The 16,204-nt window shown below is 42.9% G+C and overlaps 1 protein-coding gene across 9 annotated transcripts in view; it reads right to left on the reverse strand.

The window, feature by feature from the left end:
• The window catches only part of Dgki (diacylglycerol kinase iota), a 450,455-nt gene that overhangs the window by 222,964 nt on the left and 211,287 nt on the right, over nucleotides 1-16,204 (reverse strand). For 4 of the 9 annotated variants that reach the window (XM_075953815.1, XM_075953814.1, XM_075953812.1 and 1 more), the window contains exons 7-11: nucleotides 10,787-10,858; nucleotides 7,153-7,269; nucleotides 1,422-1,544; nucleotides 1,089-1,163; nucleotides 488-586 (exon numbers count right to left, since the gene is read on the reverse strand). In XM_075953815.1, the coding sequence (XP_075809930.1) occupies nucleotides 488-586; nucleotides 1,089-1,163; nucleotides 1,422-1,544; nucleotides 7,153-7,269; nucleotides 10,787-10,858 (486 nt within the window). The remainder of the gene's footprint in view (nucleotides 1-487; nucleotides 587-1,088; nucleotides 1,164-1,421; nucleotides 1,545-7,152; nucleotides 7,270-10,786; nucleotides 10,859-16,204) is intronic. The other 5 variants (XM_075953819.1, XM_075953816.1, XM_075953813.1 and 2 more) reach the window with 4 other exon arrangements.

Below are 16,204 nucleotides of genomic sequence, written 5' to 3' on the forward strand. Positions count from 1 at the left end.
AGGAATAATGAAGTCCTTAGAAACGGATTATTTCTCTGGCCTTACGGTACTTGTTTACAGTTGTTGTGACAAATGACCTCTGGTTATTCCTTTCACTGAGGACAGGGACACAGGAGTCTGGTTAAATTATAATAGGAAGAAATAAAGACAAGTTGGTAAATGTATTGCTGATTATGAAACCTTAGAAGATATACACATAGGGAGAAGTCAGTCCTTCCATTTGCTCTCACACTGAACATAAATAAGCCCTTCTTTGCTTTTCTCTGAAACCTATTAACTAAAAGAAACTCTGAAAGGATTCTTCTAGAATATCTATAAGGAAAACGTCAGTCTGGTCTAGCTGTGGATGGGAGGCCGTAGACGGCAGGTTCTCGGGGTTTTGAACCTGGTCCTGGCACACGTCAGCTACCGCGCTATTTTACTTCATCCTGGAGACTGTGTCTTTGACATATCAATTATTCAAAGCTAAACTCGAGAAATGACTTACCTGGTTGCCCCCACTCTTTGGGTTCACAAACACAAGCAAAGGCTTCATGAGAGGAGAGGAGATGGGCTTGATCACAAAAGGACGACCTTTGTTTTCCTGCTGGAAGAGGCAGGCAGCACTATTAGGATACATGCCCACAGCTTGGAAGCAACCACAAAGCAAGGGAAGAGAGAACACTGAGCACCCCTAGGATCCTGAGTTTTATGTCATAAGGCTGAACCTTCATGGCAGTGTGTCCACATTACCTGGAAGAAAGCACCCCCCGCCATTATTTACTCCAGAAGACTGAGCTAGGCTTTGGATTTTACTCTGCATTCTCTAAGAGCTCTGGAAGTGTCAGGTCTCATCACCATCTTTACCATCACCTTCGTTTTGGGGAAGACATTCCAAGCAGGGGCAGATGCTCTTACTCTGATATGGCAGGTCAGATTTGACTAATGGATGGACAGGTTGGTGGATTTGGAACAGGAGGGATTCTGATGCACGTAGAAGGGAATAAAGGGCAAAAGGAGTATAGAAGGCAACTCCTCAAGAACAAGTGTGGGCCAGATCCTTGGGGCTAAGCAGCCTCTGCAGACTTACACCTCTCTGAAAGACTTACCTCGGTTCCTCTTTTACTGGCTTTTCTTTTAAAGCTCGTTCTTTTCTTCTTCCTACTGGAAGCCTTCAGGGAGTTCTGTGGGCAAGAAGGGAGCAGGCTAAACTCAGAGGCAGGCAGCCCCCACATCTCCATGCAGAACCATGTAGAAGAAGACAGCAGCACATGCTGTTGACGGCATGCTTCTCATGCTTTGACACTTCCAAGCCACTGCTCATGGGTAAGCCACAGACAGAAACCAGTGCTCCAGGGTGAGCAACCGACTCCCCGCCGCAGGGGGCAGGGAGCTGGAGCCGCGGGGGCTCTGATGGACTCACATAACAACACATGGTATACCTGCCAACCCTCCCAGTAAAAATGGAAGAATCCCAAATTCTCTGAGGGGCTCCAGTCTCCCGCCCAACCAGGTCCGTCTCCCGCCCAACCAAGTTCAAGTTCATCTCCTGGTATGGAGATCACCTATGTGGAAATGTAAAAAAGGAGGCCATTTTTTTATGCTTTTCTTTTTCTTTTCGCTTTTTTATTTCATTTTCCTTCTTTGTTTACTTTTTGTGATCTGCTTTAGTAATAGTTATAAAATAATTAAAATAAGACTTGATCCCAGTAGAACTTCACAATCCAACTGCCTTATCAACACTAATACATAATATTTTAAATGCTGGGAAGAAACCTTATCATGATATAATAGTGTAATAGTGAGCATTACTCTTTCTTTCTCCGTCTCAACATCCATTAATTTAAATTTCTTCTCTCCACTAAGTAGCCTTGAACATTTTAATGGAAGCAAATCAAAGTTGCTGACATACAGTGACCGTTGATTTTACTTTCTCGAGATTTTATGAGCCACAATCCATGATTACTTTGGCTAACCATTTTCTATAAATACTTGGAGGAGGAACTCTTACAGGACAATCACACTTACTGGTTGAAGACCAAACATAAATCAGATTTAACTAGTGGACTCAATATGAATTAGACTGCATCTTCACAAAGGTAAGAGAGTACTGACCATATAATAGATGTTTGATCAAGTGTTGAGAGCCTGAAATGCAGAATTCTTAACTTAGAAGTTGACATTAGAATACACACTTACATTATTTGAGCAGTTAATAGTTTTCCAACTAGCTTGGAGAAATTTAAATAGCTAATCTGCAAGTATTTTCTTCTTAGAGCATTCAAAACTAAACATTAGTCTACAACACACACATTAATGCATCAAATTCAATAGGAGTCAAATGAGCTTGTGTTTATTTCACATTTGCTTAGATAGAGAAGCGAGAAAAAAGAAGGAAAGGAAGGAAGGAGAAGAAGGAAGAAGAAAGAAAGGAAGAAAGGAAGGAAGGAAGGAAGTAAAGAGGGAGGGAGGGAGGGAAGGAGAGAGGGAGGGAGGGGGGAGGGGGGAAGGAAGCCCATGATCACCAAGGCTGAGTAAATTTTTGAAGAACCACTATGTATCCCCAGGTTTTCTTCTTCCACCAAAGGTAAATGTCTTCAGGACCTCAGAGACTCTCCAGAAAAGAGATTCAAGAAACTGGGTGTTCCTGATTCTGGAGCTTTCCTCACTATTCATTGTTGACTACACTTCCCTTGCAAACAGATCTCGTGGATTCTAAATTCCTCAGCTAAAGACACCTTTTATCACATTCTTGTCTCTTTTTCATTTTAAAGGCCGACACCATATTTTAATCAATTTCAGTTTATGTAGAAGGAATAAGCTGGAGCCTGGAAAAGTGGAGGCTGTGGAAGAAGCTTTTCTACTGGGTGTCATCAAATGATGCTCCAAGCCCTCCTCAACCAGCATCAATTTCTATCCCTGCTCAGACAGTTTGTAAAGGATGTTCAGCCAAGATCCTGTGCAACCCCACTAATCTCCTTGAAGTGAAGCCAAAGCAAAGATGAAAAGCTTCCTGAGTGATACTATCATGCATGATGCTGGAAATGTGGCTTTGTAACTGAAACCTGGCATTAAGGAGGAGACCCCAGCAAAGCAGAGCACCAGGAGGACCATGAGCCTGATGAACTGGCTACGAATCCTGTGCCAGCTCCCTGTGATGAGATGTGATGTGATGAGTCAGGTGAAGGTTTGAAACAACAGACTCTTAGTTTCGTTATGAAATGACAACACCTACCTTATAGGACAGTTGGAAAGTTTAAACAAGAAATGGTATATGTAAAGCAGTTAGTTTTGTATCCATTCCATGATATGCATCTGCTCACCTCTGTTAGCCTCATTACCCAGCACAATTTTTTAGTGCACAAGCACACCCCAATCACAGTCATATGACCAACACTATTCGCTAAGCCTCTTCTGGTTTGCACAGTCGTGCCTAGGATATGATGGCTTGTCTCCCCTACTGCTTTGGTGTGTTACCTCATTTCCTGCCTAGACCAAATAAATGCAAATACCAGTCACTCGCAGGAACACACACTAAGGGCCTCAACAATTAAATTCCAAGATGCAGTTCTACTGCAACAGGCAAAGATCTCACACAACTTTCTTAAACTTTTCATAAAGTTTATAGCATCTTGGGTGATGCTGATGGTCAGGCACATTTAGGAAACACAGAACTAGAAATGAGGAAAGAAATCTGAAAACAGAGTAAGCAAGCAACTCAAGTCTAGTAAGAAGCAGACATACAAAACAGTCTTTCAACATAGATGTAGCAAGTGCTTCCGAGACCAATGCATCTGAGGCTTTCTTCACAAACAAGTGTAGTGATTGACTTACAGCACCCGCCAAGTGTCTGTGTGAGATCTGAGGATGCTTACAGTAGCAAGAATGGTCAAACAGCAAATGCAAGAACTCTGGAATTTCCCAGCACACCTCACTATTCCTGTGGCTCCCTTCTGCTTGGGTACAAATGTCTCACAAAAGTGAAAAAGTCTCTTCACTTACAAGGCAGCAGCATCTTGGGAGAAACGGATGGCTAGGAAGGAAGATTTGGAATGTACCACAGCCATGGCAAGTTAAAATACCTATTCGTGCTAATTTACAGCAAAGCTTTCCCTGTCTGGGTTACTACTGGGGAATTCAACAAAGTAGCCTGCTTTGCGAGAATGCAGAGGCAATATCCGAAACTTACTGTATGATTAAAGAGTCAAAGGTTTCACACTTCTCTGACATTTTAAAACAAAGCATGCCTGTTCTAGCAGGGCAGCTAACTCAGTGGTTTAAGTGATTCCCTTACAAGATCAACACATCTCAAACTGGTTTTTGTGGCCTTTTAATCTCAACAGTAGTTGCCTTCTAGGCATTTTATACCTATCCTGGTGAAAGAATTTAGAGAAAATAAAGGCCCTTTGTCTTCTTGGACCCTGTATCAGAACCATCTCACCTTGCCAGGAAGTGAACCCATCAACCAGACTGTTATCAGAGTTACGACTCCTTCCTGAGCAGTTAAGACCTCCTTATGGATGAATCATTTAACTGTAAATGAAACTTTAGTTCTTAATGCCCTTGAGGGATTTTTTCCAGGTTAAGGGGTCATAAATAATTGCTTATATTAAAAGGTCTAAAAGTGATATAGCACTTCATTATACAAAGGGAGTGTCTCCCACAAACACCAGACAACATTCTGACAGGTCACAGAAGGAAGACGCCAGAGCTTTGTTTGTTTAACGGATGCTCACCTTCTGCTCCAGGTGCCCCACTGGAATAAAGGTGGCTCTAACAACAGCAAAAAAACAAAGAAAACTCGTCCCCAAAGTTGAGGAGCAGGTGTCAAGAGCTCCAAGTAACATCAAATCATGTGTGCTGGTTGATCTTCATAATCCACCCAAGGAATAGTTTAAGCAAGTCTGAGGGATTGCGTTAGTCACTGAAGAAAGCCTGTTATTCCATTTCATGGTACTCCAGCAATAAAAGCTCATCCCATCATAATAAGACAGTAAAGAAGGAAAGCTAGCAAGAAAAAGGAAACCTCATGGGGAATAGAGAGGTTGGCAGAGCACTGTTTGCAAACAGGACATTAGAAACGACGTAGCAGCTATCAGTAAGGGAATGAAACAACTGGGAAATGTCTGCTGAGTGGGAACAGCTTAAAATGACTTAGGACTATGTGCACTACTAGAGAATTCTACCCAAGAGCCATTTTTTTTTTAACTAATCAAGTTCTAAAGAATTCTTTGTAGCACGGCATCACTCAATAACGACCCTCAGCCCTGGGCACACTACAGTTCTCTATCTATTCTAATGGTGCATTTCTATGCGTGTAAACCAGGAGTGAAACTATGGCTTTGTGATGGAAAAGCTAGGAGAGGTATCCACAATTTTGTACGTTAGTGAAAGGAGCCATTTTTTTTAATCTGCAGTTTCTTTTGTACAGGGATAATATGTATATATTACTCATCATGTACTGACAATTAAACTACAAGACTAAGTACAATCCTCCCTTCAAAGACTACAGTGTCCCAACTTGATCCTATGAGTTTATGCTCCCTAGGGGAGATATAAATGTATCTAGAATGTAATTTGTAGGTTCTGGGAAAGGAAGTCCAACTTGCAGAAAGAGCTGGATGTTGCTTAGGCCTGACGGTGGACAGATTCTTGATGCATGCAGACTTTATCAGAAGCGGTGGGCTTCCTTAGAGAGAAGAAGCGATAGGGCAAGAACGGTGTTGTAGAAAACAGACCCAGCCAAAGTGTGTAGGAAACCAAGCAGAAAAGAAAACCCTGCCAAGTAGGGATAGTACTGTTAGCACAGCTCTGTTACTACAGTTAGAAGAAGGCTGAATTCCACGGCTAGAAAATCAGGGGTTAAAAGTCGAGCTTGAGTTCGTGATCAGATTATGACTGACAGATCCGTAACGTGCAGAGTGTAGCTCACTAGAGGCAAGTTGCTAACAGCCTGGAGACAAAAAGATATCGGAAAATCCCTCAGAGACATTGAGAAGAAGCTTGGAGAAGAAAGATGGGGGTGGGGTATAACTGAGCAGGATGACTGTCCAGCTACGGGAAGCTCTACCATCTGTCTGTCTATCCATCATCTATCTGTCTTTCCACTTTATCTGTCTGTATGTGTGCGTGGTCATACATCCGTATTCACATCCTAATGTTCCTCTCTCACAGTCTTTAAACTCTAAAAGGTTAAGAAGAAAGTCTCAATGAAGGAAGCATTTAATTGGCCGTGTTCTAGGATGTCATTATATTCAGTACAATGTCTGAAGATGAATAGGCTGAGATCTAGCTCCACAAAGATTATACTTCCTAGTGAAACACAAATATAGCGAAAAGGTTACTGTGGACTCTGGAATGGGAATTCAGCCGTATAATCATCCTTAACCAAGAGTGGCCTGCTATTTTAGACGCTTCCTCCTACATGTCTCAGCAGACCTAGTATGATCCAACTCAGCTCACAGGCCCAGCAATATAATTTGGTACACAGGGTGCTATTGTCTTGCCTGCCACTGGCTTTCTCGATTACCACTCTAAATCCCACCCACCTTTTAAACAGAAGGATAATCCCTACAAGGATAATCCCTCCATCCCCAGGAAAGTCCCCCAGACGAATAAGAAGAGATTGGCTTAAACAGGAAAGCCATTAAGAGCACAGGATGGGATTAGGCACTAAAATAGCAGATTCAATTCGCCTTAAGAAACCACGGTGGCTCTCTAAGCAGACCTTGTATGTAATGGAGGTCATGACTCACAGTCTGCCCTTTAGAGTGGTAGAAATCTTAACCAAACTATGACACCTGCCAACCTTGCTCTCCATGGACTCCTCTCACGCTTGGAGGGAAAGAGAGTGTGTAAGAACCCACTATTCCCTCACTGGGAATCACTGGAACTCAGGAGACCTGCCTGCATAGAGCGTTTTGACACGTGGGTGAGGAGGACACACCCTTACTCGGAAACTGGCTTTTCGTGAGGATGGGAGTCTGGTTCCACGAGAGAGCCCAATGAGGTCAAGTGATGGGCCAGTGAGATGAGCTTAGTAGCTAAGCACCAGACCACAGGGATGAATCTGTGGAGGTTATAGGAGCCCGAAGACTATTGAGGGATAAAAGCAAATCACAGCGGTTAATTTTTCTCTGCTCTAGGCCAGCAGCACCAGGATCCTGCAGTTACCTGAGGTTTCTTCACCTTAATGATCCAGGTGGGAGGGACAATAACAGCAGCGTGGGCCCCCAGGGAGCAGGGTTCCTCGATGTGATGCAGCATGAAACAGGTCACCTTATTGTGAAACTGAAGAGAAAAACAGGCTAATGAGTAATTCCGAGTAAGAGGTACTTCACAGCAGGAAGGGATGGTTACACTCACAAACACACACGTGCACACACACACACACACACACACAATATGAAGGAACACATGACCGCATCAGCATTCAACCATCTAATCGCTCTGGTCTCCAGAGCGATTCACTTCAGCATAGACATAACAGTTGTAAAGGGGAACCTAGGAGGATGAAGCCTGCTAAGACATTCTCACTGTTAAATGGATTATTTATACAAAGATGCTGAGCCTTGAAGGGCTCTACTAACCTTAATTACACACAACCGTTTCTATTATATAATATAGAGGAGAAAAATGAAGACAGTTGGAAGACAATGCCCACCTCCTGACTGCTTCTACAATAGCTGTAGATCCTCCCAAGTAATCTTTCAAGCCTAGGGAGCCGGGAAGGAAGGACATGGTCTCTTCTAGGAAGCTATTAACCTCAGCAGTAGCAAAACACAAAGAGATCACTTCTGGGCTTATCTAGAGCCCTTAAAAATACAGTGGCCCTATTACACTCGGCAAGCCTGAGGAACTTGTTTGCTGTAGGAAGGAAGGAAACATGAACTAGTAATAGTAACACACAACCCCCCAGTGTGAGGGGCTGAACTCACCACTCGGTTGTGAGGCTGGCATTGCCACCTCAGTCTAACCACATTTTCAGTCACCTTCTGATTATGAGGTGATAGCCGTGTGTGGGGATATTTCATTTCTAATGAACATCAAAATCAGCTTAAGCAATAATTAAAGGACTTAGGTCCTAATCGCCGTGATTTTTTTTATTTAAATTAGCTTGATCTTGAATTACCATTATTGTAATAAACACACAATTTACATTTCAACTGAACTGGAGCTATTTAAGAGTAAATGAAGGGCTGGAGAGATGGCTTGGAGGTTAAGAGCACTGGCTACTCTTCCAGAGGTCCTGAGTTCAATTTCCAGCGACCACATGGTGGCTCACAATCAAATATTGTGAGATCTGGGCCTTCTTCTGGCCTGCAGGCATACATGCAGACAGAACACTGTATACATAATAAGTAAAAGAAAGAACTGATAATAACAGTGTCGGAAAAACAGACATCAATTAGGACTGTCTGAGGAAAACTGGCAAACACAGCTACCCTAATTTTATTCCACACGATCACAAAGACTTTGTTTTGACTTCTGCATATTGTCAAGATTTCCTGTGGTCCAGTAGTTAATTAACATCAATCATGGATAAAATACTGATTAAATAATTAATAACTTCCCATGCCACCCATCATTTGGGACCCACAAACAAGCTAAACCAGAGAAATGCCACACAAGAAAAATATCATTCGAACCTTTCAAAATTGATTGTTTTTTAGCAATTCAGATTAAACCTCAATGCATGCCTATTGCCTTTCTCAAACACTGTTTAAGCAACTCTTTCAACTTAAACTTGAGTCATCTCCAAGTTGGATACTAACAGGTGCACTCAGGAACGTATAGCCTTTAAATGCTGGAGCTAAGACATAGACACAGGAAGCCCAGCTCCCTCACCCAAGGTTTTCCTTCTTCATTAAGAGAGATCAGTTATTTGTTTAGTTATCTGACATCAAATTTCCTGGAAGAAATTACTTGTACTATTACAATAGATCAATACTGTAATTTTTGTGGATATATTCTGCATATAAGACCTTGCAAAACCGATTTCCACACTTTCTGGGATATTAAAAATGTGGGAAACTGGCCAAAGTTCTGCCACAGTGGTTAAGTGGAAAGTAAGTCTCTCTAGTGAATCGGTTAGATGACAGATTAATGAGAAGAATACGGGTGCTCACTGTAAAGTCGGATTAAGGCTTCAAATACATGGACCCCGAACAAGACATCTCATTTGGGCTCAAGGACCATCAGTCTATCAGAACAGACCTGCCTTGATGCTATCCCAGCAGCAGGCTCTTTCCTGGTCAGGAAGGCTAGCAGCATGGGAAGCATTAGGCACTGGTTGACATCTTAGTGCCAGAGGGAGATCCTGACCTTAGGATGTAGAGTTTCACTATGGTAGGATAGCCTGGTACCTGTGAGCATGTGTTTAGACAGAAGCACACAGGTTACCTGGGTGACAAGTGGGAAAACATGGAAATGCCAAGGAAACAAAACATGGGATGAGGCACAACAAACACCGAACCTTCCAGAACAGTGGGTCTCTACCTAATCACTGGAGGCTCTTGACAAATGGAGGCCTTGAGGAAATTACGTTAGCGAGACTATTAGGTTGAATCTTATAGACTTACTATAGTGCAAAGAGTTTAACCCACAAAAATATCAACTGCAATCGTTTCAAACTGTATCTGTTCCAGCCCCTTTGCTAGCTTTGAATCTGCTGTTTGTAGACCTGTGAACCTTGAATCTAACACAACACAGACCTTCTTTTCAAGTTTCCTTTGCAATAAATGGCTGGTATATCTTTATCTACACAGTCACTCAAAAAAAGTAGATGGAAAGGTGATGTGTTCACACATATCATATAATCCAAGCATTCAGGTGGCTGAGGCAGAAGGATCACAAATGCAAGGGATTACATATTCTATGTAGCAAGACTATCTTGAAAGATAGAGAGTAGATAGGCTGAAGGCTGGGGGAGGTGGTTAACAAACTCTTTCTGAAAAGGCGTGGGTGTGTGGGAAACACTCAACTCACCACTGAGGTACAAACAGAGCAACAGATAGCCCATAAACAATTGGGTATGGCTATGCTGCAATTAACCATTATATAAAAACAGGGGGCAGCCATATTTGGCCCTGGAGGCCATAGTTTGCCAGATGGGTTAGAGTGAAGCAAAAACGCATCCCCAGAGGAAAGCAAATGACCAAGTGCCGCATCTGTTTCTCACAGTGGGGCCAAGTTCTTTTAGAGTAGATGAGAATGAGATGGGAGACAAAAGAGAAGTAAATGGACAATTAGTGTGGGCTCGTCATGAATGTCCATGGTCAAATACAAGGAAGGGGATTTTCCAGTGGGCGCGTGCACGAGGAAACATCTAAACCTAAGGGACAACAGGAAAGGCACTTGCTCTTCACACACCCACAACAAAGCCACCCACATCAGGACCAGGAGCACCAAGACTCCTGGCCCTGTGTTGCAGAGTTCACTCAAGGCTCCCTGGGTTGCACTCTGGTATGACGAGGAGCCCTTAGCTGTCTCGTGGACAGGTAAGATGTGGGTGGTCTAGGCGGAAGGAGCTCTAGATTCCAGCTCCAGGGTGAGAACCAGGGAGGGTTTCCAGTCTTTCATCCTGGGCTTCAAGTTCAATGAAAGAAGTAAAATTTTTCTGTTTTCCCCCTACTTATATTTGCTTTTGTTCAATAATTTTTCAGTCTTTCTCCTTCTAAGGATGCTATATGATAAAAACTGAATGTTCATTGAGCAATCTTTCCACACGCAGGCAGGAACCCAAGTGCTGGAATGGGCAGATATGGTTACATGTGAGCCCACAGGGCATATTTCATCCCACACTTACCGCCTGCTTGCACCAAGAACAGCTGATAGCCACGATCTCTTTACTGTGGAAGGAGAACTTTTGCTGGAAGCCCTGAGACAGTAGGACAAGAGACAGAGAATTTAAAACCTCCTTCGTTGCAGCCCATACATGCCCTCCTGAGGTTCACCGAAGTAAAAGAGGCCAGAATTGTCACCCATTGCTATAGTAACCATTACTGCAAGTACCACATAGAACTTCCCTCTCCACCTTCCACCATGAAATCATTTTCTATTTCTGGGCCATCTGGAGAATGAGAAAAAGGAGGCGGTGGTGTCTCCCACACCACAAACTTCTCTAAGCTAGCCACACTAAAATAAGAGATATTCCCTTAAGAAATATGTATGTATGAACATATAGTATATGTATACATACATAAATATCATAACTGTATATATTATATTATAAATTACACTACATATTTTTAACTAAAATAAAAAGCATTGTTTCACCTGATCACATACCATTGAAGCTCTGTTCAGCTTTAGTATCTGAGAACCCAGGAAAAGAGAAATTAAATAGCAAAGGCAGTGCCTAAATGCCAGGCTCTGGGAGACGCCCAGGCTTAGAAGAGTAAGTTCAAAGGCTGTCACCCTTCCCACAGGATGTTTGTCCTCAAAATAAGCAACTTTTCGTTTCATCCTTAACCAGCAAACAGTAACAAAGACAATGCAATTGTCAAAGACTGTCCTTAGACCAACAAGCAAACTATCTCTCCCATCAGGAAAGGGAATCCCCCAAAGGAAGTACACAGTAACGCCCAATGAGTCTTCTCCCGGATTCAGCCACTTCACTCTTCCTGTGAAGTTTCCCTGTCAAATACACAAGATTCAATCTTGCATCAGACTTCCTGGCCTTCTGGCTGTTACAATCTTCCTGTTCCCTCTTCCAAGATGTTCTCTGAGCCTTTAGGATGGGGGGGAGGGAGTTGGAGATATTTCATCTGGGGCTGGGCACCCAACAGTGAATTGTTCTCTGCAGGGTGACTAGTTATAACTTTCTGTAGTGGTCTTCACCTATTGAAAAAAGAAGTATCTTTGATGGAGATGAGAGCTACACTTGACTGTGTATGTAAGGATAAGTGTCCAGCTTGCAGTTAGGAATTACCCTGGGTTGGGAAATTGGCCATAGCAGGCTTTCCAAGGAGATTACTTATCTAACTAGACTCAGGTAATTGGTTAGGTTTTGAGTACCTGGCATGATTTCCCTCATGTTCAGTTGGCCTGAAGTCCAATTGACATGCCACTATTGCGCCTTTTTGGCAATCTCGCTGTGCTGACCATTGTTCTGGTTCATCGGTGTCACAGCTGAGCAGAACACTGGATGTTCTGCTCCTTTGGCAGACCCAGTAGCACCTTAGGATACTGCAAAAGCTAATCCTCAGGGAGAGGGCTTGGGGTCAGATCCAGCTCAACACCTCTTTGTCTTGCATCCAAAGTGCTCAGTGTCTTCAGCAATGGGGACTTAGCCTTCAACTTCTGGGAAGCAGCTAAGGGCAATAGCAACAGCCTCTATTGTTTTAGGAGTCTTCTGGACTCCCACAACCAACAACTCTTAAGGAGGTTTCTCATGCCTGACACTAGGGAATTCGTTAGATTCTCTATGGCTCTTAGGTGAAGCATTATCATCTTAAGTGGCATAATTTCATTTAAACTGTATGTATACATAGACTTATATGTGTTATATGTAAATTTAGATAAATATAAAATGATTCCTTATGGCTTTCTCAAGTATCCTTAGTGTTATTGTGGTAGTTCCCCTTCCTTTCCTCTTCTTCCATATTGACCTTCTTTCCCCTCCCCTCCTACAGAGGTGATAAACGGGAGAAAGGGAGAAACTGGAAACATGACTTCTTAATTTGGAATTATGACAAGACTCTTTTGGCTTTGTAGTAACTTCTTAGCAATCAACGATAGTCAGAATATCGTTGTTCCCTGTTCAGGGAAGAGTTAACCACACTTAGAAAGACTTGTATCCTTAGGAAAGGTGCTTGCAAAGTTGGCACAGGCTTAGCCTCTGACATCTTACCCTTTGGGATACTTTGTTCAGTTCCCAGAAAAATCTGAATGGCTCCTGGCCTAATACTGCTCATGCTGAACCCCTGCATTCCTTCTGGGAGTCTAGCATTCTGTTCTGTGTTATGCAAAAGATACTTAGGCAAACAAGACTCAGTGAAATTCCTGGGGGAGAAGTGTTAATGAGACAGATAAATAATATTTATGTGTGTCTTGCAGCTCACTACTGAAAGAACTTAGCACAGTTTACAGGACTTGGAGCTGAACCTGGTGGTAGCTGGTTACTTCCAGGCTTACCCTGTGTTTCTGTTTTGCTGATCTTGCTTTGTGTCTGTGTGTTACAATAAACCATAGACAGGAGTTCTACATGCTGCCCCCTGCAGCCCTCTTGTGAAGCATTCACCTTGGGTGAACTCCAGGACCCCTGGCACAGCCTCTCCAGCTATGTCTTGCTAAACCTCATTTTGTTAACAGCAGGGGCCTTTCCCCAGGACAATATTGCTTCTGTGTCACAGATTAAGTGAAATACAGGGTCAGCTTTGACATCCATATACCCACAGCAATCATGAGCCACCTCCAGTGACAAAGTGTCAAAGCCACCTGACAGGAATGTCACTGAGAGGACTTCAAATCTACTGTGCTAGAGAACAAGATGTGCAAGACTTTTCAAAAATGATACCAAACGGCTCAATATGTCCGAAAGAGGCTCAAATGGCTTAGCGTCGGAGACACTTGAAAAGTTCATCCAAGTCAATTTTGAGGGAGCAATAAAAGTGATAGATGGCACATTCCTTCAGGGCTAGAGCAAAAACTGTGACACTGTCCGATCAAAGGAGCAAGTGTCTTAAGAGAAAGTCTGAAGGAGCTGGTATGGGACAGAGCCCAAGAATTTGTCAGGTGTTGAACCTCAAGTCCATCCAGTCCAGGCCTCCATGTGTGTCCCCTCTTCACTGCACATGGGACACTGTGCTCATGTTATGTCTTGTCTCTTTATCAGCAGTAGTCCTTACTCCTTATTCTTTATGGCCACAAGGTAAGCTGGTATCCTTTCAGTGTGTCTCCTGATCAAAGGCTTCAATGGCACCTCTTTCAGTGACGAATCAACCATTCATCCAAGCATTTAGTACCAATCACAGTCCTCCCAATCAGTTTTGGATTCTCTCTCTCTCTCTCTCTCTCTCTGTCTGTCTGTCTGTCTCTCTCTGTCTGTCTCTCTCTCTCTCTCTCTCTCTCTCTCTCTCTCTCTCTCTCTCTCACTGTGTGTGTGTGTGTGTGTGCACTTGCATGTGTTCTGGCACACATATGTGTAAGTGCATGCACATCTGGAAGCCAGAGGTTAACAATCTTCCCCAGCCACTCTCTACTCTATTTTCTGAAGCAGGATCTCTCATTCAACCTAACACTTGATGGTTCAGCTGGTGTAGCTGGCGAGCTTGACCTAGAAATCATGTCCCTCTGTGTCCCAAAAGCTGGAGTTATAAGCAATCAAATTTACCCAGTTTTCATGTAGATGCTGGGGCGGGGAGGGTCAAAACTCTGGTTCTCACAGTTGCATGGCAAACACTTTATCATCTTAACCATTTCCCCTACCCCAGATCAATGTTTTGATATCAATATTTTATTCTCACTATAAATTAATGTCTACCCAGTAAGATGGGTCTTGTAAGGTCTTACAGGAAGTCTTGGTCTTTAAAATGTACGTGTCTGGGTCTCTGGGCCCACCATTTTTGTTTATTCTTAACCAACCACCGATAAAGCTGTCATCATTCTCTACATTTCAAATCCACAGCAAAATCTAAAAGGTCCTCCAAAATTATTCCAATGTGCACGATCTCTCCACTGGCTATGTTGCCTGGACCTCACCCCTGCCACTGGCTGCCTTAACTTACTGGTAATTTGATACACTCATCCATCTTCAATACAAATGTAAGGTCCTGAAGTAAAATCACTTTATAGTTCTTGGGAACTTAGAATAATTCTTAAAGTATCACTGCACATATTGTATCATTAACTAAATGAGAAAGTGGCTGCTACCAATGTCTTAACTCAGTTACAAGCACCATACTACACAAGCTTTAAACATCTTATCCAAGTTATCTGGAACTGTACCTCCTCACAGTACCCTCAATCGGGCAGGTAGCCAGCCACTCTAGACACTGCAAACACACTAGATTTCTAAGCTTCACTCATAAGTGCTCAGTATTATAATGCTATGTGTGAGCTATCAATAGGGTAAAAGGTACAACATGATAGCAATTATAGCCTCGTTGAGAGGCCTGCTAAATGCTATGACCCAGGTATTAGCCCCTCAACTCATACAGTTGTACATCAAACAGAAGCAGAGGCATGGGAAAGCCGAGAACAGTTCTTGGATCTTCATATCATCTAGGTGAGTTTCGGCAAATCATGGACTTCTAACTTCTCTCTGAGTTCCAAAATGGGATCAATTCAAAATCTTCTCCAATTCCAGATAGTGATAAGCATCTAATGAGACAATGTAATGTTGTAATATCACATATACACATATGTGGGGATGTCTGTGTATATATATGAAAATTCTTTTTATTCATGAATTCATCATCAGGGACCTCTTCTACCTCCTTGCCAAGAAAATCTTCTTTCTAAGGTAACTGGGTGCCACCCTATTCACTGATACAACTTATGTGCACTCAGTTGCATCCTCCATTGTATTCCATATTAGTCTTCCAGCTTCAAGAAGAAAACAGTCTATTGGGGTGCTGACAGCCAGACTGATACCCAAAACAAACAATGCCCGTCACAACTAGGGCACTAAGCATAACTGAGCAAAAAACTGTGGTGGATCCCTGGGGATTGAGCCTCCAGGTAAGCAGCTTGGGCCTTTAGACTATTCCAGCAGAGTCACCGAGACCACGGCTTCAGAGCTCTTATCTACTTCATGGACATAAACAGGGCTTGTTCACAGCTTTTGAGGACCAAGTTCCCTGAGAACATCTATGGGGAGATTTTGGTCAGTCTCTTAAGTGTAATAAACAGAGCCAGATCCTAGTCACTCAAGCTTAATTCTGGTCCAGATCTTCTATTACGGTACAGGCAGATGCCCTGACTGAATTTCAAATGACTCTGTGGTTTTTCAGGGCAATTTTGCTCAGCCCTGTGAAAGAAGAAAGGAAGGACAAGAAGCCAGATGCTTTGGATCCAACTGACTCCAGACTAAAAATATCGACCAAGTGACTCTGGTGGTTCTCTGGAGATTTTTTTTACCCCAATCAAACTAAGATTTTTGGAATAATGTTTAAATAAGATTTATTCCGAAGGGCTTTAAACCCTGTTGCCTCTCCTTTCTTCCACCAAGGGCATGTAAGAAATGGCACTCAGCTGGACGGCCTTGGCTGAAACCAGAGGA

This window comes from Microtus pennsylvanicus, chromosome 19, assembly GCF_037038515.1.
Source record: "Microtus pennsylvanicus isolate mMicPen1 chromosome 19, mMicPen1.hap1, whole genome shotgun sequence".
NCBI lineage: Eukaryota > Metazoa > Chordata > Mammalia > Rodentia > Cricetidae > Microtus > Microtus pennsylvanicus.